Below are 22,633 nucleotides of genomic sequence, written 5' to 3'. Positions count from 1 at the left end.
GCTCTTCAGTCATACATTTACCGGTCCTTTGTCCATTCCCTCAGGCGGCTAATCCTATCAGGTGTGCATGGACTTTGCTACTTAACTCACAGAAGCCTACTTTATCGCCTAGTTCTTGGGATGTACCTCTGTGGCCCCATGTATGGCCAACCTGTGTAAATGAAATCTAATTTCTATTGTTCAGTAAGGCTATGCCTATAAATACATCCACAAGTCAGAAAAAAAGTGCTTTGTCATATTCTGTGTCCTGGTTTTGGTTTGGAAAATGGGTCACAGGAGATACGGGAACCTTATACAGAAAAGATGGCATAGAAACTGGGTCTCTGTCCATACCAGCCACAGAGATTCAAGGGCCACGTGTCAGTGAAATCTATTCGGTCTGATTCTCTGTGTTGCTCTTCTGCGGCTTCAAGCTCTGCAAGATAAGCTTGATCTTTATTTTTGTAGCAGCTTTATTGAGATATAATTCATATAACACACAATTCACCCGTTTAAGTATACAATTCAGCGTTTTTTAGTATATTCACAGAGTTGTACAGCTATCTCCATGATCAATTTTAGGACATTTTTGTCATCCCCCAACACACTATGTGCATTAGTGGTCACTCTCCATTTCTCCCCAGCTTCCTCACCACCACCACCGCCACTGGGCAACAGCTAATCTACTTTCTGTCTCTATTTGCCTATTCCGGACATTTCATATAAATGCTGTCTTTCAACACATGACCTTTTGTGTCTGGCTTCTTCAACTGAGCATAATGTTTTCAAGGTTCATCCATGTTGTGGCATACATCAGTACTTTATTCCGTTTTGTTTCTGAGTCATATTCCATTGTATAGATATACTACTTTTTTGTTCATCCACTCATCAGTAGATGGACATTTGGGTTTTCCCACTTTTTGGCTATTACGAATAATGCTGCTTGGAACATTTGTATACAAGTTTTTTTTTATTATTTAGACAGAGTAACTTTATTTTTAGGACATTTTATTTTTAGTTTTTTAATTTGAAGTATAGTTGATTTACAATATAGTGTTAGTTCCAAGCATACAGCATAGCGATTCTGTTATATATATATATATATATATATATATATATATTCTTTTTCAGATTCTTTTCCCTTATAGGTTATTACAAACTAATGAGTATAGTTCTCTGTGCTATACAGGAGCTCCTTGTTGGTTATCTATTTTATATATAGCAGTGTGTATATGTTAATCCCAACCTCCTAATTTATCCCTTCACCCACACTCCTGTGTACAAGTTTTTGTGCAGAGATTTTCAATTGTGTAACTTCCTCTACCAAGAGAATGAATGATACCAATGGCTAGATTTACTGAGTGTTTGCTGTGCACCAGATACTGCGCTGAGTGCTTCACACGCATTACCCATGTCATCTTCACTGGAACCCAAAGAAGAGGCTCTCTCCCCATTTTACAAGTGAGGAGACAGAGGCCCCATAGCGAAGACGGGGCGGGGCTGGGATTTGAACTCAGGTTAACACGCATCCTTAATACTGCTTCCAGAGGTTGGGCAGCTGTTGGTACCACACCACTCCAACCATTCACACTGATTGTCACACTGATTAAATTGTGATGATGTGCCACGTATATACATTGTCTTACTGAATTCTCACACCAGCCCCATGAGGTTGTCTTACTCTTCCCCATGTTCAGTGAGGACAGAAGTTCATAGAAACTATGTAGCTCACTAGGTGACATGTGTCATCGGTGGACAACAGGCATTCAGCAGGGCCCTGTAGCGGCTCCTGATACCACAGGTCTCCCTCTCAAACCTGGCCTTCTTCAACCCTAGATCACCTCAAGGAGAGTTTCTCATATGCCCAGAATACCATTTTCAAAGGACTGCTGCCATCTCCCTCCCTTTGCACACGTGTGCCCATGTGTGCAGGTAAACCTAGATTCAAGGGTATCGCGATGCCTGAGCCTGGGGACCTCTTCCAGGGAGGGCCCCTGGTGGCCTGCCGTGGCATTACAGTGTCCCTGAGGTGACTAGCCACACTAGAGTTCACCGCCACACCTGGCTACAGACCTAGACCCTTAGCATGCAGGGGACTTGCTTTGGGGACAGTTCTGAGGATGGCAGGGTGGAAGTGGAAGGCGGCATGGGGGGGAGACTGGAGTAGGAGGACGCGTAACGGTAGAGGGTACCAACTGTGTCCATGTGGTTGCCTGCCCACAGCTGCTATCCTGGATGACCCCATGGAGTGCAGCAGAGGGGAGCGGCTGTCCATCACCCTGGCCAAGAACCGCATCAACCGTGCTCCCGAGAGGCTGGGCAAGGCCAAGGTCGAAGTGGACATCTTTGAGCTTCTCAGAGACAGCGAGTACGAGACTGCAGAAACCAGTACGTAGCATGGGCAGGGCTGCCCTCTGCTTACCTTGCTGGCAGAGGAGGGGCTGGTGGTGTGAGCCGCACCCATTGCCGGGCCTGTGATGTAGATATTCCCAAGAGAGGAAGAGAAACATGTACCAGGAAGCCCTATAGGGCTTAGTCTAGACAAGATCCCAGGTTTTGTGGCAAATCATGTGTGGAGTAGAATTAAGACAGGGAATTCATTCATGCCTTCATTTACCCACTCATTCATTCCTTCATATATTGATTCATTCATCTCCTGGACATTCTGTACACAGATCCCTGAATGAAACCTTATATGGGATTAAGAAAGGAGAGATTCAGCCCCAGCCCCAGGGAAGCACAGTCATGGCACATCTGTTTCCTGTCTTGCTTTCTTTGGCTGAGGGCAGTGTTGTGGGAAGAAGCTGAGACTTGGGCTGGACATCAGCCACTCACTCTGTGGGTAACCTTGGACAAGTCAGTGATTCTGTTTAACCTCAGTTTCTTTATCTGTAAAATGGGAACACTAAGGTCTACTTTGCAAATCTTGCAAGTCATTGTGAGATTTAAATGACTTGCAATATAGGAAAATCCTCTGTGAGTTGTAGTGCTTTACATTCATACTCAGTTGGTCACTGCAGTCACACTTACGGAGCCCCTCCCATGTGCTGGGCACTGCTTTTAATTCTCCCAACAACCAGAGAGTTAAGTGTTACTATTCCCACTTTACCAAAGGAACTGAGGCTCAAAGACATTGGATAACTTGCCCAACCCCAGAGCTAGTCAATGGCTGAGCAAGTCCTGGACCCTGAACTTGCATCATGACCCTGCACGTCTAGTGTCCCATCCACTCCACCTCCCCTGCCACTTCTCTGGTGTGTGGCTGGTATGACGTTGATGACTTTACAGGATGAGCTTCCAGGTTAGCGGGGTGGTGGCTTGTAGGTAAGCTGGAAATGAACAACTCCAGTTCAGAGGGAAGGAGGGGGAGACCTTCAGCCCAGAGAGATGATGGCCTCCATTCCCTAAGGCTCTGGAGTCCCATCTCCTCCCTTTCTAGCCCATTTCAACCTTTAATGACACTCAATGGCAAAACCAAACCAAACTAAAGAACAGCTCGCTCAAATATACATGTCAGACATCTGGTCATCTGCATGTGGGTCCAGCGATGCTCTCGTCTGGGTTATTAATATTGCAAGAGAAGAAACACATTTACACTGGCTTAAGTACAATTGGTAGGATATTGTATGGATCCAAAGAGAGCAGGACGGGAGGAAGGCAGTGGCTCTCTGTCTGTCCCACAGCGTCTTTAGTGCTCTTGTTGTGTTGGATCCATGCTCTTCCCTCTCTGCTACTTTGGTTTCCCTGGTTTATTCATCATGTCCCGTAATGGCCATCCAGGCCCAGCTGACAATTTGTTTATCCATTCAGGAAACCTTTATAGAGCATTTGCTCTATTTCAGGCCTGACTCAGGATATCATGCATGGGGAACAATGCAGAAAACAAGATAGACACAGTCCCTGCCCTCAGGTGGCTTACAGTCTCTCTTCAGTGTGCAGCTTCCCTCAGTGCCTCTTGGTTTGGAGACAAGGTAGAGGATCTGATTGGTCCTGTCTCACAAGCCACAGGCATTGACCAGATGACCTAAGAGCTACCCTTGGGGAGAAAGTCCACTGATTGGTCCTGTCTCACAAGCCACAGGCACTGACCAGATGACCTAAGAGCTACCCTTGGGGAGAAAGTCCACTCCGAAAGACTGAGGGTGGATTTCTATCACACAAAACAGGGTTGGTGAGGCCAGCAGGATCTATGGACACAGATTCCTTCAGAAGAAGGCATGGTGGAAACGGTACCTGGAATTGTCATTCATTTATTCACTTGGTCAGTCAATAAATATTTAGTGAGTGCCTGCTGTACTCTATCCTAGGCAATGGGGATTCAGCAGGGCACAGGTAGAAATTCTAGTTGTCACAGAGGTTAAATTCTAGTCCAACAAAAGGAAGATTCAGATTTCTCAGGATCTTCAAAATGAAAGCAGAAATACCAGCAGTGACTTCTCATGAATCTCCTGGTCCTGTCTGTATTGTAGTGTTTCTTTTTTGTCCATGAGGGCAGGTCGCAGACAGAGGTCTGGGTGGCTAAATCGTTCTGTAGCCTATTCTTTGAAAAACCAGCTTCCCCTTCTTCTTCTTTGGTTCCTCAGGGTTTCCTTCGCAGAACAGAAAGCATGGATTGCCCACTGAGGATGGGGGTCATTAGCAGATGTAAATCTCTTCTCCCAATGACCCAGGCTTAGTGGAGTCAATACATCTAAAATATTAAGCTGGATGAATCGGGGGAAGAAAGGAGACTGATGTCTTTATTCCACATCACAGAGCTTTGGAGCATCTTTCTAAGGCCCCTCTTTTAGGCACCAAGTACTTTACCAACACGTGGCCCTTGTTTCAGCTTTTACATCTCACTGTGTTTGAGGCGTGATTAGCATTTGTTAGAAAAGAGGGCTTTTGGCTCTTTCTACCCCAAAGGCTTTTCATCTAAAGCCTGAGCTGCTCTCCCACAGTGGATTTTAAACACCACCCAGATAGTTCATAGAAAGCTTCCAGCCCCGCTTGCTCTTTCCCTCCCACAATAAGGGGGAGAGTGGGTGGTGGGTTACCGCGTTTAGCTGAAGCGGGATGGGGCGGGACTGGGGGGGTCAGTGGCGGGATGGGGGAAGGAGGTTAAAAGGAGGCAGGATCCCCAGATGAAGGAGGAACAACATCTCTGCGATCCCTACGTTGGGGAGACTGTGGTATAAAGAGTAGGAACATGGATTTTAGGATCAGACCGACCAGGTTTCAATCCTGGCTCTGCTGTTTACTAGCTGAGTGACAGTGGACAGGCTGCTTAACCATTTCGTGCCTCCGTTTCCTCGTTTGTAAAATGAGGTGATGGTAATAACACCTCCTAGGGTCATTCGGAGCAGGTCACGAGACAGTGCAGGTGAGTTCCTTAGCACCTGCACGTACCAGGTAGTTAGTAAGTGGCAGCTGTGGATTTCGTTGTTGGCTTTATTCTCTCCCCACCACCGCCTCCCCACCGTGAAGCTGGCTTCCTCCCTCTCTTATCATCATGTCTCTTTCCCTGTCCCAGAGTCCAGCCATCCCTACCTGGCAGCACCGTCTACCTCCCGGACTCCTCTCACACCGCCTGCCTTAATGTCAGGTGCCTCGTGGGGCCTCGATCATAATTGGATATTCCCCTCTCTTCCCTGTTTTCTGGGTTGATGCATCCGACAGCACCGAGCCTTTGTGTGCCTCCCAGAGCCAGCTACTGCTCCATCTCATGGTGGCTGTGTCTTCCCTGGGCTGGTGGCCTGGGGTTGATTTGCATTGTTAATGTAAAACTGCTTGAGTGGCTCTGGGGCCCTGACGAATGCCCCCAACCTCACACCTGTCACCCGGTGCCCCCGAGACTCCACTTCAAGGGGATAAAAGAGATCCTAGTGATGACATCCTTGGTTGCGGAAAGCAGAGGCTCTGATCTAAATGGAGGTGGTAGCAATCCTACAGGGTACTCTTGTGCCCACTCTCGGCAATAGGGCAATAGGTGAGTTTCAAAAACTCTGCACAAATAATGAGTCACATTTGGGACGGGCGTGTCATTCAAGGGAAACAATGGCAATTTCAGAATCAAAGAGGATGAAGTGTAAAACTAAAGATGCTGGAGTTCAACCATCTCATTTGATAGTTGAGAGCAAGGCTGGGAGATGGAAAGTATCACACGGGGTGTGAATAACAACCTGGACACTGGAAAGATACAAGTAGCAAACCACCCCGCTTTTATCTGGTTCACATAGATTTTCATATAGTGGGTTTATTTAAAGTGAGGGTCACCCGTAAAGCTTCCTCAGACCCACGTCTGATCCCCTCTACCTCTTTGCCTGGTCACCATCATTGCCTCAGGCTTCTTGATGTTTGACTTCCCAGCTCCCTCTGCGCAGCCCACAGATCTGAAATAAGAGGGCTGGACAAGACCTATCAGGTCACCTCCCCGCATGGCCGTCCCTTCCCTCCTGGCTCAAGTATCTTATCTCCATCTCTGCCTTTCTCGTGCAGCAGGCTCCCACAGCATCGCCCTCCTCTGTTCCTATAGATCCCTGTGTCTCCTACAGCGAACGTATTAGAGCTAAACTAAGTGCCACCCCCTCCCTTATCACCCAGACACCCTGAGGCACCATCCCCGGTGCTGCCAGAGCCAGTCTGAAGTTTAATTTACTGCAGAGCTAGAAGCAGGAGCCTCCCCGTCAGCCCCTCACCTCTGCCCTGGCTTGTCTCTATGAGGACAAGCGTGCTATCAGCTGTCCACACTGTTGCCCCTGGAAACCCAGAGGCTCACTGGTTCTCGGGCCCCATGAGGCTCCAGTGCCTGGAAATGGGCACAGAGAGTGAGGTTCCAGCCGCCCCTCCTGCACAGGATCCCGAGCTTCTCGAGGGCTCTGTGGGCACAACCTCCGCTGATTCAGGGCTGCTTCTAGTGAGTAAAGGCTAACATCCCTCCATCAGCTCAATAGAATGACTCCAAGTCAGCATGAGGGAAAATGGTGAGAAGCCAGAGGAGAAAGTCATCGGAATCGTGATGAGTCATTCAACACGCATTCCCCGCCTCCCTTTCCCACCTCACGTAGGCATAACAGGGACGCAGAAATGCATTGAATTACAGTGGTTAGAAATGGCCTGGCCCAACCTCCTCATTTTACAGATGGGGAAACTGAGGCTCGCAGTCTTTCCCAGGAGGCGGCTAAGACCACACATCTGAAAAGTGACATAAATCTCAGTAGCTCTGCTGTGGGCTTGCCAGGGAGTGGCTCAGACAAGGGCAGAATGAGGTCAGAAATAGGTCATAGGTGTAGCTAGGCGGTCAGGTAAGGCCGCTGGGCCAGAGCTTGGAATGTTTGACAGGTGAGGGCATCCACGCAGAAGCCTTAATAGCATGCTTGAGGAAGGAAGAAAACCGGAATACCTTGGGGCACAATGACAGCTGGGTGTGGCTAAAACAGGGAGCGTCTGCCGCCGGGGGGGGGGGGGGGGGGGGCGGTGGTGAAGGCCAGGACTGGAGAGCTGTGTAGAATAGCGGTCAGGATCCTAATCGCCAGCACTGTGGGCTTATCTCCTGTGCCTCAAACTCCTCATCTGTAAAATGGGAACAATAAGAGTTCTCACTTCATGAGGTTGCTGAAAGATTAAGTGAGATGATGCGCTTAGAAAACTTAGAGCGGTGCCAGGAGTCAGGTGAACTCTTGATAAATTTCACCTATTAGTATGATTTAGTAGTAGAACTAGTATTGTAACTCCTCGCTCTCTGGATCATCGTAGGGATTCAGGGTGGTATTGTGTCTGCCAGCCCGGTGCCTGCATGTGTAAACTCCCCGTACAAGGTGTTGCTGCTTCCATGGTGGTCTGGGACCAGGCTGAGGGCTTTGAATGATACGCCGTTGGTGAGAGGAGCCAATGGTGGGTTTGTTTTCCTTCCAGTTTTATTGAGACGCAACCGGCATACAGCACTGTGTAAGTTCAAGGTGTACAGCATAATATTTGACTTACATGTATTGTGAAATTATTATCACAGTAAGCTTAGTGACCATCCATCACCTCCTATAGATACAAAATCAAAGAAACAGAAAAAATGTTTTCCTTGTGATGAGAACTCTTAGGATTTACTTTCTTGGCAACTTTCATGTAGAACATACAGCTGTGTTAATTATACTTATCACGCTGTGCGTTACATCCCTAGCTCTTTTATAATGGAAGTTTGTACCTTTTGACTGCTTCCTCCAATTCCCCCTCCCCGCACCCTCTGCCTCTGGTAACCATGAATCTGATCTTTCCTATGAGTTGGTTTGTCTGTGTTTGAAGAATAATTGACCTACAGCGCTGTTGCTTACTGGTGTGTAACATAGTGATTTGATATTTCTATGTATTACAAAGTGATCACCACGATAAGTCTAGTTACTATCTGTCACCATACAAAGAAATAATACATTATCATTGACTATATTCCCCACACTGTTCATCTCATCCCTGTGACAGCCAGTGGCAGTTTTGAGTTCTCCGATACGCTGGGGCACGCTCACCAAGGAGGTCCCCATTGTGGGGCGTGACAGTGCACAGACCTGGCACTGCACCCTCACAGCACCCCTCTCGGCTCTTGAGGCCAGCAAGGCCAGTCCATTCACAGAACTGAGAGTGGACCCTGCTCCCGAGGCTCTGGCACAAGGAGGGGTTAGTTCTTGGTGCTGATGGGGACGGTTATTTGCCTCACTCCGGATAGCATGACCAAGCACACAGAGAGACCTGCGCTCCGGCTCCACTCGGGCTTCAGCGCCCGGAAGTGTCTTTTTTTTTTTTTTTATTGCGGTACGCGGGCCTCTCCCTGTTGTGGCCTCTCACGTTGCGGAGCACAGGCTCCGGACGCGCAGGCTCAGTGGCCATGGCTCACGGGCCCAGCCGCTCCAGCCGCTCCGCGGTATGTGGGATCTTCCCGGACCGGGGCACGAACCCACGTCCCCTGCATCGGCAGGCGGACTCTCAACCACTGCGCCACCAGGGAAGCCCGCCCTGAAGTGTCTTTATGTGAAGGACTCTGAGCTCTCCCGGCCTCTGCTCCACATCGATATCAGCTACCGGTGGCCCCGATTGTTTACCACAGGGGCTCCGGGAGCGCCACGCTGTAAATATAGAAGCCCCAGTTTCCTCGTCCCCACCCCGGAAGCTGCCCCTTCCCTGGAGGGCCTGCCACCAGTGAGCCTGTGAGTAACTGCTCTGCACCATCTTCAGCACAGCCAGACCCTTCCCCTCCCTGTGAAGACTCAGAGAAGGTGAAGTTCCCATAAGCACCTCCTGTCCAGACCAGGAGTCTAAGGAGACTTCAAATCCAGGCCGGAGCTGGTATCTCCAGGGGAGGAAGTTTCCCCTTCTTACAACATCCCATCATGGTGTTTTATTCCTGCAGCTGCTCTGTCAGTTGCCTTCCAACTCCTCTGCTGGCTGGGAACCTTGGTTGCCGTGGCAACATCACTCACCTCTCCCTGCTCCCTGGGAGGCAGGAGTAGAGTGCACCTCCCTCTCCTCCACCCCTCAAACTGCTCAGAGGTCCTCACGAGACAGCCGGGGCCTGCATAAACAGGGTCCAGGAAGTTTCAGAACTGGGGTCCTTTATAACCGATTTTCATTTCTACTGAAACGATGCCTGCACCCTTCATAGGGAATGAAAGAACAATTCCCAGATCCCAGGAAATCCCCAGGCCATGGCTGCTGGGAAGATGATGATTCACTTTCATTGCACTCATTTTGAGTCATTTCAATTCAGTTGAACAAACATCTGTTGACTAATTCCTTTTTGCCAGGACTGAATAAATGTGACCCCTGCCTTCAAGGAGCTTCCAGTCCAGTGGGAAATGGGAGATGGACACTCACAACAGCAGGCACAGGTCCACGAACCCTTGAGGCCAGATGTGTTTAGATTTCAGAACTTGCCGGATACTGGAAAGGTCATGTGGTGCTTATATCATACATTAAGTAGCATCTCAGATGGGGCTTGGGGCTGAACCCCACACTCAAAATTAAATGCATGCTTACATTCAGATATTCATATATTATAAATAGCTTCACATCTATCTATTTAGATCAGATTTTGCCACCAAATGAGTTTGATGAAACCATTCAGTTTCAGAGCCTTTTGGATTTTGGAACTGGGAATAAGAGATTGTGACCTTCTGTAAGAATTTCTTTTTAGGAGAAGCTTCTCCTTACTGAGACCCAGCATAATGAGCTAGCTTGGGGCAGAAGCTGGCCAGGAATTCAGAGAACAGGGATGCTGACCCGCCCAGCATGAAGCTGACTCAGAGCCATGGTGTGATGTGAATATTGGGAGGGAATGGCACCTTCTCACCTATGGGCAAGAACTGAGTGGGGCACTGGAGGATCAGTAGGAGTTTTCCAGGCGGAAGGGCAAGAGAGGGCCTAGACCATGGTAGTCTGTGGGTGCTAATGGACTCCTTCTCAGAAAAAATTTTTTAAATGAATAAAATTACATAGATAGGATGACCAGGGAAACCAGTTATATGGAAATGCAGTTAAAATATTTTAATAGTGATATATTAATGTATTTTAACTGTATTTCCATGTAATTGGTTTCCCTGGTCATCCTATCTATGTAATTTTATTCATTTAAAAACTTTTTTTAAACATCCTATCCATTAATGTATTCAATAGCTAAACGTTACGACGATTGTAATTTCAAAGTAATTATGAATATGAATGATATTTCAAGACATCTGCAGCACTGTAATGTGATATGAAAACATTCACGATGTCTATCAATGACAAAGTCACAGCAACTGTTAGTATACTGTGGTTTATTGCCTATATTCCAAATTGAAGGAGATGCTGAATTTCTGTTAGGGGTTAAGAGAAAATAATGCCATTTTTCTTCCCCCAGAATGTTCACAGACCACTGACTTCTGCCCACAGATCTCAGGCAGAAGGTTAAGAGCCCTGGTCTAGTCAGAGAGAACAACTTGGGAATAGGTTCAGGTAGGAAAATCTGGAGTGTGTTCCAAGTGAGCTGGCGGGAAGTGGGAGGAGATGTGCAGTGGTTGGGAGCTGACCCTGGAGTGAGAGGTCGGGAGTTTGAATCCTGACTCTGCCCTTTAACTTTTCTGTTTTCTTGTCTGTTAAATGAGGGTGACAGTAACAGTGTCTATCACATCAGGTTGTTTCCAGAATTAAATAAGTCAATTCACATAAAGTGCTTAGAATGGGCCATAAGTAGCACTTAATAAATGTGGGCTTTTATAACCTCTTCTTCCAGTCACTCCACAGTGCATAACAATTTTCTGTATTTGCTTAGTTGTAGCCTTCATGTAGATATACATATAATTTTATATCCTGCTTCTTGCTCTTAGTATTATTACATAAATATTTTTAAGATTATTATAAACTGTTCATAAGCATTTTAAATGCCTAAGTAATATTCCACTTGGCTATATGACCCACACTTTACGTAACTCTTGCCTTATGATTGGACATTTAGATTATTTCCAATTTTCTATAAAAAGAGTTGAGTGGGCTTCAGTGTGGTTCAACAGCTATTTACTGAGCACGTTAACTCTGAGTCCAGCCCTGTGCCAGGCATGGAGGACACAGAGATAAATAAGACAAGCTTTCTGCCCTGCAGGAGCACACGGACCTGCGTTTAGGATTATAATTGGCCTCGCTTTGGAGAACAGAGTGGAAAATGAAGAATCCTGGAGACGGAGAAAGCCCTTAGGAGGCAGGTAGCAGAAGGGGCTGACGGATCTGTGACAGTGGGAGTGGGAAGGAAAGGATAGTGGGGGGTGAGCAGGTCAAATGGTCAGAACCTGGCCCCTGATTGGTATAGCGAGTGAGTAGATGCAGTAAGGAAAGGTAAGGAAGAGGCAAGGGCGACCACGGTTTGAACTTCAGGAGCTAAGGGGGGTAAAGTGAAGTGGTTAAGATGCCAGATGGATCTCCAAATTCAAGCCCAGCTCTACCATATATGACCTGTGTGACCTTGAACAAGGCACTTAAATTTTCTAAGCCTCAGTTTCACCATCTGTGAAGTGGGGATAATAATGAGTCTTCCTGACAGTGTGGAGATCAAATTAGATTATGTATGAAAAGTATATAACAGACATGCTGTATTGGGAATAATAATAACGAGTCCTGTAGCACATCAGTACCACTCTAAGTGCCTTGTATGTATTAACTCACTTTAATTCTCACGACATCCCTGCGGGAGAGGTGCTGTTAGCATCCCAGTCCTATAGATGAGAAAGCAGTCTCAGAGAGTTTGGGTAACTTGCTCAAGGTCTCACAGCTAGTAAGTGACCCAGTCAAGACTCACACTCAGATAAACTTGCATCAGAGTTCGTGCTCTTAAGGACTGTGCTTTCTGCCTTTCTGCCTCTCTCTCTGGAAGAGACACCAGAAGGAAGTCCCTGTGGCAACGCCCAGCAGGTAGGTGGAACGCGTTTTGTAACCCAGGACATGGGTCAGGGTGTAGGAGCACCTGGGCAGAGATGAGATGTGGAGTCCACAGGCAAGGTCGAGATTGCCCAGGGAGAGTGAGGCATGGCCAAAATCTGAATTTAGTGGAGAGGAGAAGGAAGAGGAGTTGGCTAAGGAAGTGAGAAAAACCAATCAGAGAAGCGGCTGAGAATCAGGACCGGATAGTGTCATGAAATTCAAAAGAACAATGCAAATGCTACAAAAAGAGAGATAAGAACTGCTAAGAGACACTGGTGACCTTGGGGAAGCAGGTGCAGCAGAACAAGATGGGGTGTGGTCTGGGGTTGAAAAGAGATGGGCGAAGTGGCTGCAAGGAGTAGGGCAGACAGAACAGGTAGTGGGACGAACACTGGGTGGGGTCGGCAGACTTGAATTCCAACGCTGGCTCAGACCTTTATTAGGTGTGTGACTTTACGGGGAGTCACTTAACATCCCTAGGATGCTGTTGCCTTATAGGTAAAATCAGGAGCTAAGCTCCACCCCCGAGGCTGCTGTAGGAATAGGAATTTGATGGCCAATGAATTTACAGCCCCTAGCAGCCCCTAGCTACTTCTGTTCAAGCCACGGAAGTAGCTTGAACTTTGAAGAGTGTTCTTCAAAGGTAAAGCCTGTCCACAGTTACTCTGTTGCTGGGGATGGTTCTGACACTTGGTACTACTGAGTCCCCCTCAGGCACCCACTGCTGGCAACCTGTCAGTCAGCTGAGATCCACGATGTTAAAGGACCCCCGCCTGAGCCTCAGGCTGAAAGAAGACCCCACAGGTCTATCGTTTGTGTGATAAATTACAGGTCTGTCATTTGTGTGATAAATTACAGCACCGGGATTTGAACCCTGGTGCTCTACCCCACCGCCTGTGCCCCATTAGAGCCATAACTTGGCTGTATGGGCCGGTGGTTAGGACTCTGCTTTAGGAGGAAGAGCACCAGTTGCAGGTGTGGCTTTGCAGCTGGCTCGGGAAGGATGCTTGGACTGATTCCTTAACCTCACTGTACTGACCTGACACTTGATGTGAGTAGGAGGAAAATGTGTCCAGAGATGAGCTTTGAGGTTTGCAGAGAAGGACGTCTCATAGCGAGACTGGGAACCACAGAGTATAATCCGAGGGGCAGCTCTGTGGTTCTGATATCACCATGTGTGTGCTGAGAACTGTCCTACGTTCTCTCTCTCTCTGTTTTCTCCTTTTCTTCCCCCCTTCCTTTCTCAGTCTGTAACATTTTTTAAAAGTAATTTTTATTGGAGTATAGTTGCTTTACAATGTTTTGTTAGTTTCTGCTGTGCAGCAAAGTGAATCAGCTGTATGTATACATATATCCACTCTTCTTTAGATTTCCTTCCAATTGAGGTCACCACAGAGCACTGAGCAGAGTTCCCTGTGCTATACAGTAGGTCCGCATTAGTTATCTATTTTATACATAGTATCAATAGTGTATATGTGTCAATCCCAATCTCCCAATTCATCCCACCCCCTCCTTCCCTCCTTGGTAACCGTAAGTTTGTTTTCTACCTCTGTGACTCTATTTCTGCTTTGCAAATAAGTTCATCTGTAGCATTTTTCTAGATTCCACTTATAAGCGATATTATACGATATTTGTCTTTCTCTCTCTGGCTTACTTCACTCTGTATGACAATCTCTAGGTCCACCCATGTTGCTGCAAATGGCATTATTTCGTTCCTTTTTATGGCTGAGTAATATTCCATTGTATCTATGTACCACATCTTCTTTATCCATTCTTCTGTCGACGGACATTTAGGTTGCTACCATGTCCTGGCTATTGTAAAATCAAAACTACAATGAGGTATCACCTCACACCGGTCAGAATGGCCATTATCAAAAAATCTACAAACAGGGCTTCCCTGGTGGTGCAATGGTTGAGAGTCCACCTGCCAATGCAGGGGACACGGGTTCGTGCCCCGGTCCGGGAAGATCCCACATACCGCGGAGCGGCTGGGCCCGTGAGCCATGGCCACTGAGCCTGCGTGTCCGGAGCCTGCGCTCCGCAGCGGGAGAGGCCACAACAGTGAGAGGCCCACGTACCGCAAAAAAAAAAAAAAAAAAAAATCTACAAACAATAAATGCTGGAGAGGGTGTGGAGAAAACGGAACCCTCCTATACTGTTGGTGGGAATGTAAATTTGTACAGCCACTGTGCAGAGCAGTATGGAGGTTCCTTAAAAAGCTAAAAATAGAACTACCATACGACGCAGCAGTCCCACTCCTGGGCCTATATCTGGAGAAAACCATAATTCGAAAGGATGTAGCATTTTAAAATCTTACATTCTCTCCTCTTCTGACTGCGTGTCCTACCCATCCACTCATTCATTGGACAAACATGAACTGGGCGCTTAGAAAACATTGTGCTGGACACCAGGGAAATGCGAAGTGGGGATTTAGAGATAAATGCGTCTCAGCTCTGGCCTTTAAGAGGTTTGAAATCTAGTGAGAGGAGAAACACATCTAAACAACAAACTGAAACAGACACATTTACAAGTGTCTTAGAACAGAGGGAAAATCCATGGGCCTCGGAGCCCCAGGGAGGAAGGATTCTACTTAAAGCAGTTGCGGGAGGGGTAAGGAGAAGGTGGCATTTGAGGTGCTTCTTGACAGGTGAGTGAGCGTCCGGGGTAGAGGAGGGAAGGGCGCCTTCCCCAGGGGGAGGTACAAGGTCACAGAGCGTGCCAGTTGGTCAGGAAGGCATGTGATGGGCTCAGGGAAGCAGGAGCACCAGGCTCCAGGCCAGGTGAAAGCAGGGTGGCATTGAAAGATGCGGGCCCTCTCGGCCACTCACTCTCTCTCTTCCTTCTCCTCTCTCTCTCCTGTTCCCTTTGACTTTAGCTGAGCTCCTTTCTTCTCTCTGCCTGCCTCATCCTCACTATCCTTTTTCTCTCTGCTTGTCTACCTTTTTTCCTCTCTAGACTCTCTTTCTTTCTCTTTGCGGGGGCTAACAGGTTGCATGCTGGCTGGCCGTCCTGTGAGCTGGACCCACAGCCCCTGCAGCAGCCATGCCCGGGCTCCCAGCACCCATCCTGCAGGCTAGGCAGAAAGGGGGTGGGGCGTGCAGGTTTCCACTGTGCGCCTCCGTCCTTCGGTGACAGCCCAGACAATTTATACACCCCGTTGGCCGAGGCCGTATGTTGTCATAACCTGGGTCATTTCCTCATTTAATACCATCCATAAACTCCAATAAAACTGTCCTGGAGCCCAGTAGTCCAGGGGAGGAGAGGCACTGGGTTTGGAAGAATAGGAGGGGGGACCAGGACGGGGACGGGGCTGGGCGGGAGGTGAGGGGCCAGCGGGGGGAAGATCGGAGGACTCGAGGCCGAAGCCCACGCCCCACCTGATGAGCGCCTTGTTTCCTTTCCTGCTCCCCACGTTTTGCCCCTGCCGCTGGCTGCAGTGTGTCAGATCCTTCCCAAGGGGGTGGTCGCTGTCCTGGGACCATCCTCCAGCCCGGCCTCCAGCTCCATCATCAGCAACATCTGTGGGGAGAAGGAGGTGAGTGCTGGGCAGGGTTGGGGGGCTCTCTGCAGGCTGGCAGCCTGTGCCCCAGGCCCAAAGAGATCATGGATTCTTAAGGGCTGGAAGAGTGAATCAAGTCTGGTTGGTGTCACTAATAACATCAATACCAATAAAAGAACTGGGCCTTTGTTGGTCACTTACTTTTTTCAGGTTGCTTGGATGGAGGGGACTCAGAGGAAGAGTTTCATAAGATTTTCAAGCTGAGCCCCTCCGAGTCTTGGGGTCCTGTGACAGGGGAAGGGGGTGTCCCTTGAAGGCGGCAGGTAGAGGGAGAGGCTGGGGAGGGTGGTGGTCCAGGGGAGGCCAAGAGGGCAGAAGTCTGAGCTCCACAGGAACAGCTGCGGAGTCTCTGTTTAGATATTGGGATTCTGGGGAAGAATGCCTTTGGGGCGAGGCCTTGCTACATTTTAGTGCTGAAATAAAGTTTGAAAACCTCTGTTTTGTAAGTTTTCTAGAAAAGAGATTTTATTTCGCTTTCTTCTTCATTCACCAATTCCAGGGTTTACTTCTCCAAAGTGTTGGGTCCATTCCCTCTAGCCCTCGTTCCCTGGGAGATAAAGATGGCCTGCTCCCTATTCCAGCAACTCTCTCCCTCCTTTTCCCCCAGAGGAAACAAATTGGAAACTTCAGAGATTCTATTGCCGGAATCTTTCCTAGTCCTTCTTGGAATCAATCAGTCCTTCCCCTTTCAGATACATTCCTGGGAGACAGTGGCAAGGTGACCCCATAGCCTCCCAAGGGCCTTCTAGCCAGGTCTTTGGGGAACAGATGGAGTTTGATGGTCAGGAGCTGTGGAGGGGCAGGGCGGAGGGACAGGAGACAGAAGGGCAAAATTGGCACCTGTCCTGGGAGCCTAGAGGCTCAGCCTTCCAGAAGCGTTAGCTTTGGGAGGGTCCAGTTCTTGCAATAGGATGGGGCACCTCCTTAGTGAGCTGCCCTCACCGAGGCAGTGGAGCAATAGACAGGCCCCTGCTTAGCCCAGGCCCTCTGGAAGCCACTCCCTTGATGCTCCCACTTCTCTTATGATCAGAGGGCTTGGTCCCTGCGGCTTTGGGAAGAATACTGGTCTTCTTTGTTTTAGGAACACACTCTAGGAATTGTTATCAGCACAGTAGAGTGCCCTGCGGTCCTAGCTCCAGTCCTGCAAGGGGTCTTACTTACCACTGCCCTGTAGGCTGAATCCTTGAGCTTCAGGCCACGCGCAGGGTCTGTGTTGACGACTCCCCATCCTTCCTCCCAGATGTCCTGAAAGATGACTCCCGAGCCAGCCCAGGCCAAAAAAAAAGAGCTTCTGTCCCACTGCAGTCCCTTCCAGCATCTCCCAGGCCTGGGCCCCTGCAAGGTAGACCTGCTGCTTAATTTAAATCTTTCTTGCCAGGCTCCACATAACAGCTCAGATCTGTGGCAGGTTGTTATTTCCCGGTTGCTCTGATCTTCACCAAATGAGGTTGCCAAGACTTCGGCTGCCCATTTCCTCTTTTCTGCTCTCTCCTTTTTGTCCCCCCTCTCCCTCTTCCCCAGCAAACTTTCCTCCCTGTCCCCTACAGTCGCCCCCCAAGTCCCCACTCCAGAATGGCCTCCTCTTAGTGTTCAGCAGCTATTTTATCTCAGCGAACACATCCCTTAACCCTGCTTGGCATTTCAGGCCGGAGGTGGAGACCCTGATTTGCACCCATCTTCCCATCCCGCCGCCCCGGACCCTGTGCCGTTGACCAGCCAGGCAGGCTGTGCTGCCCAGGGAATGGCCAGATGGTTACCCCTCCTTTGTCTGGTCATGTTCCTTCCAGAGCAACCTTCCCTCTCCATTCAGATTTTGCACTTCTACTATTTTATGAGGCTGAACTGCCTCGCACTGATTCCCTTCAGCTTCAGGGAAAAGAAATGGAGTTCTCACTGAGGAGTTCATTCTTTTAAATGCTGCTAAGATGTCTGCAGCCCCTGTGGCTGGCTGCTTTCTGCCTTGCTGCCCTCCCCTCCATGCCGCTCACCTCTCCATCCCCCCACCCCTCCATGATGACTTCTGGGGATGCATTTGCACCTGCAGATCCGTCTTGGATTGATCTCTGTCCCAGAGACAGATTCAGCAGGATTGGCCTGGCCATCCCTTCCGGGGCCCATCAGAGCAGCTGGCTGCCTCCCAGCAGCCTTCAAGATGCCAGGCTGTGCTGGAGACTTTGCACCAGCTCCCCTTCTTAGGGAGGCCCCTCAGCCCTCACCCCTTGCACGTACAGACCTAAGAGCTTTTGCAGGAGCTTCAAGATTTGGGGAGAAAGGGGGAAGGGAATGAGAAAAGGCATTGCCTAAACACTTACCCCACATGTTAGGAACTGAACTAGCACATCCTTCACATACAGGGCCTCGTTTTGTTCTCCCAAAGCTCAAGAAGCACCTGTTGTTTCTCCATGTTAATGAAGCTTAGCCAGGTTAAGCAGTTTGCCCCAATCACACAGCAGAACCAAGATGCAAACCCAGGACTGTAGACTCTAAAACGCATTTTCCTGAGTCTTCGCTTTCCTGAGCCTTTTGCCTGCTTCATCTCTGGGATTGGTGGATCCAAGGGAATCTCTAAGGGTACTTTCTATGGGGGGGTAAGTTAGCTGCTGCTGGAACCCGGTAGGCTGGATGGCCACACGGAGAGGGCCTTGGGCAGAGATGCTCAGATGTGTAAGCCAGCCAGCCTGGCCACCCTGCCCCTGCCCAGCCTGGCCTCCATCTGACCCTTCTGTGACCTTTTTTCCTTTCAAGGTGCATTTGTTATTCATTTTAGACAGATTGTAAGCGTTGCAAAATAGGGGAAGAAAGACCCCTTAGGACACACCCCAGGTCAACATCGCTCTTTAATGTCGTTACTCACCAGTCTCTCTCCCCAGTGCTATGCTTTTCGGTCTCTGCTAAAAAATATTGGTTGCCCTCTCTCTCTGGTTCAAGGGCTAATCCTAGTTGAATTCAGGAATTTTCTCCCGAGTTTCTGCTAAATCTTTACCCTCCCCTCATCCCAGTCTCAGACGAGCTCTGGTCTCTGGCTGACTTCTTTCAGAAGCTTAAAAGGATAAGGTAGCAGAATCCTACAGAGACCGTGTCAATGTCATCCCAGACTCTGGGCCAGCCCAGGCAGGGAAGACTTCTGCAATCATGTCTGAATAACCCATGCTAGGAACCAACCAACTCACCATCAGGAAGTTCTTCGTGCTGTCCACCCTCAATCTTACTCGCTTTCACATCAGTCCAAACCCATGCTCACAATAATCTGGCCCTCACACTGGGCACCCTAAGTGAGGATGAGGGTTGAGGTTTCAGCCCCATCTCTGATAGAGGCACAAGCAGCCTTTAGCTCTTCTGGCTCTAGGCACCAGGGTGACATAATAAAATCAAGGTGGATGGCAGCTTATTACGTTTTAACTTTCCTATTACCTACCCAGTAGCCTAAGCTTCCGGTAAAGCAGCCATTCCAGCCTGTTAATATCTCTTTCCTGGAGAAGAGAGGCAGAAGGCAGGGGCAGTGCCTCCCTGAAATGTCAGGAATAGATGCAGAGGGAAGCTGACACTGTCCTAATGAGGCCATAGCAGGTATTTATTTACCAGGCTCCATCCGGAGGCCCTCTAGATGGTTTCCCAGCCTGCAAGCGCTTCCCCCTCCTCACGTAAGTCTACGGAGGAACCCATCCCAGGCCTTTAGCCAGGATGGGAGCTGGTTTATTTATCTGTTGGCTAGGCTGGGCTGAGGGGGCCCCTCCCTTAGTCCCCAGGGCATCTCTGCTCTGATTCATTAACCACACATCAAATAGTATAAGGATTATGCCTTCAAGAGCCATCTGTCTGTCTGCCCAGCAGCGGGCAGTTCTTCTGAGAATAAAGACCTATTGTTTTGTCTTCTCAGGGCCACAGACCCCAGCTCCAAGGTCCACAGTACATTTATCCAGGTCCCCGGCTGAAGGGTTTCCCATTCTGGGTCTCACGCGTTGTCATGGATGCCACATCGTCTTCCTCCTGTGGAGTGGGTGCCCCGAGTCTTGCAAATTCCATCTCTTGCCAGGCAAAGGTCTTTTACAAAAGAAGCCACCCTCTGCAGCTTTGTCTCACTCATCCCTCTTTTCTTTTTGTCTCGCTGGGTCCGGATCTTCCCTGCTGCCCACTTTTGCTCCTCCGCCCAGGTCCCTCATTTCAAAGTGGCCCCGGAGGAGTTTATCAAGTTCCAGTTCCAGAGATTCACAACCCTGAACCTCCACCCCAGCAGCACTGACATCAGCGTGGCTGTAGCTGGGATCCTGAACTTCTTCAATTGCACCACCGCCTGCCTCATCTGTGCCAAAGCAGAATGTAAGTTTCCCCAGGCTGGCTCCACCCGACATGGTCAGATCTTGTTGATTTCAACCTGATTGAATTGCCCCCCCGGCTGCAGATGATACGCCAAGAAGGGGCGGGCTCCTTCCAATTGTGGGAAGGACAACCAAAGGGTTCGGGGATTCCTGAGTGTCCTTGGCTGTTTTCCCTGTGTGTAGGTGAAAGAGAGAGGGCAGTCCAGGAACACCCTTTGCCAGAACTCCCTGTGCATGCGCGGAACAGAGAGGAGCTCAGTTACAGGGAGACTGGCCAACCACCAAGCCTTTTGGCATCTGCAAACGCAATTCCCACGTTTTCAGCCTCATTGTTGAGGAGCTACAAAGAGAGAGAGAGAAAACATAAAATTAGATGCATTTGTCCTTGATGGGTTGAAGAGCTTCTTTCCTCAGAGAGTAGATTTTTCTGATGGAACAAGGTCCAAGGTCAGATAAATTTTGTTTGTTTGTTTTTGCAAATGCAGGTTTTAGAAATGCATTTTCTCTGACTCTCAACTTGCGACATAAATTTAGTGTTTATGAGATTTAGCTAATTGAAGCCAGCACATTCCAGCAAATCTGTGCATCTGTGTGCTCCCGGTGACAGCTGTGCACCACACACAGTCAGACAGGTGCTGGCTACTGGCTACCACTGGGGCCCGGAGCCCGAGATGCAGGCGTCTGTGTCATGTGGCTCACCTGTGCAGGTCTTCCCCTGCGGGTCTGGGTGGGCTGCACTGGAAGAGGTTCGCCATCTCCATAAGGCTCCTCTCTATGGCTCCTCAGAACTGCTCTGCAGTGTAAGTCCCTCCTCCGTCCTGGAATCCCTACAGCATCTGAAAACAAAAGCCCCCTCCCTGCCAAGGGTCAGAACCATCTTCTTTACGGGACCTCTGCACCTTACTGACTCCACTTGTACCTGCATTCATTTATTCAACACAACGCGATTATTTGCTCTGTGCTACCCAAGAAACAAAGTAGCTGAGTCCCAACTATGTATGCTTTTTGGATACCTTATTTAATTATTACAACAACCCAGTGGGTTTGGAAATGTTGGAATTCCCCATCTTAAAGTTTAATACAATGTATAGTCCAGTTCCTCAGTCTCTCTAGCCACACGTCAACTGCTCAATAACCACGTGTGGACAGTACAGATATAGAACATTTCTGTCTTCACAGAAAGTGCTACTGGACAGCATTGTTTTAGATCATAAGGGTTTGATGGACAAAGCATTTTGTGGCTAAAAAAAGAGAGAAGTGTTTAGATAACACTTCGTTCTCTCTCTCCCTCGTGGAGATTTTCAGCACACATTAGCGTGGACACCCTGAGTTGTCCTGTGGCCAAAACAACTATTTGCCTCAGCATCTTCCAAATAGGTTTGATCATATGCCCACCAAGGGATGCCGATCTCAAAGCTCACAGGATGCTAGCATGTGACGGAACAGAGCTGGGGTATGTTGCATTCCACCAGGTGGCCCTCCTCGTGTAGCATCCTCGCAGCATTGAAAGGTATAACAGAATCAAGGATTCTCCCCCGGAAATTTCTGCCACAAGCCCACTCAGGCAGGACTGAACTGGCACACCCCAGGCACCCAGCGAGAATGTTGAGAGACAGAGGACAGGCTGTAAATATGCCCAGGCAAAGATTGTCCTGCAGTCCTCATCTGTGCTGGCTACAGCGTCTCACCAACCTGACAGGAAGTTCTTTCTTGTGTCTAGCCACAGTCCCTCTTGCTTTGAAGCTGAGCCCTGTTTCCTCTGCTTCAGCTCTTACTGGGCTTTGGGAAGTAAGTTGTTCAGATGTTTAACACCTGCTGTGTGCCAAGTACCATGCTAGATACTGTTGCCTCCTAGCCCAGGGCTATTTCCACTGGAATTGACATTCTCTGACATTCTAACAGTTCCTTGCAGATTGCAAAGCACTTTCACTTATGTTTTCCCACTCTACCTCCCTCTTTCCCAGTCATTCTGAGCTGAGCAAAGAGTCTTGGAGCTGCTAAGTGACTTGACTTTAAGGTCACGAAGCTGGTACATGACAAAACCAAGACTCTTAACTCTGGTCCTCCAACTATGAGCCAGGGCTTCTTCCTCCGAGGCCCCTCCCACCCTTCTGGGCTGCACCAGCAGACTCAGAGGAGCAGCTCAGGGTGGGCTGTACCCAGCAGGCACAGTGTCCTTTGAAGGGCAGAGATCTCCCTGGAGCAGTGTGTCCCCTTGCTCCATTGAGTAGGGTGCGGGATGGCTGAGCACAAAGTTCTGGAGAGGATGAGCCTGCCCAAGTGCTAGAGAGGCCGGCCCACCTCCCAGGGGAGACGCATCAACCACACAGTGCTGCTCTGAGGACTCATCTGTGGAGGCTGCTGAGTGGCT

At 49.0% G+C, this 22,633-nt stretch overlaps 1 protein-coding gene across 1 annotated transcript in view; it reads left to right on the top strand.

Annotated features, from left to right (window-relative positions):
• The window catches only part of GRIK4 (glutamate ionotropic receptor kainate type subunit 4), a 350,201-nt gene that overhangs the window by 174,239 nt on the left and 153,329 nt on the right, over positions 1 to 22,633 (top strand). Inside the window, exons 3-5 of the mRNA XM_027081840.1 lie at positions 2,203 to 2,367; positions 15,825 to 15,922; positions 20,098 to 20,306. Of these exons, the coding sequence (XP_026937641.1) occupies positions 2,203 to 2,367; positions 15,825 to 15,922; positions 20,098 to 20,306 (472 nt within the window). The remainder of the gene's footprint in view (positions 1 to 2,202; positions 2,368 to 15,824; positions 15,923 to 20,097; positions 20,307 to 22,633) is intronic.

Source organism: Aethalodelphis obliquidens, unplaced genomic scaffold, assembly GCF_003676395.1.
Source record: "Aethalodelphis obliquidens isolate GAN/ISIS:26980383/991018 unplaced genomic scaffold, ASM367639v1 scaffold46, whole genome shotgun sequence".
Taxonomy (NCBI): domain Eukaryota; kingdom Metazoa; phylum Chordata; class Mammalia; order Artiodactyla; family Delphinidae; genus Aethalodelphis; species Aethalodelphis obliquidens.
This window is presented reverse-complemented; position numbering and strand designations above follow the sequence as displayed.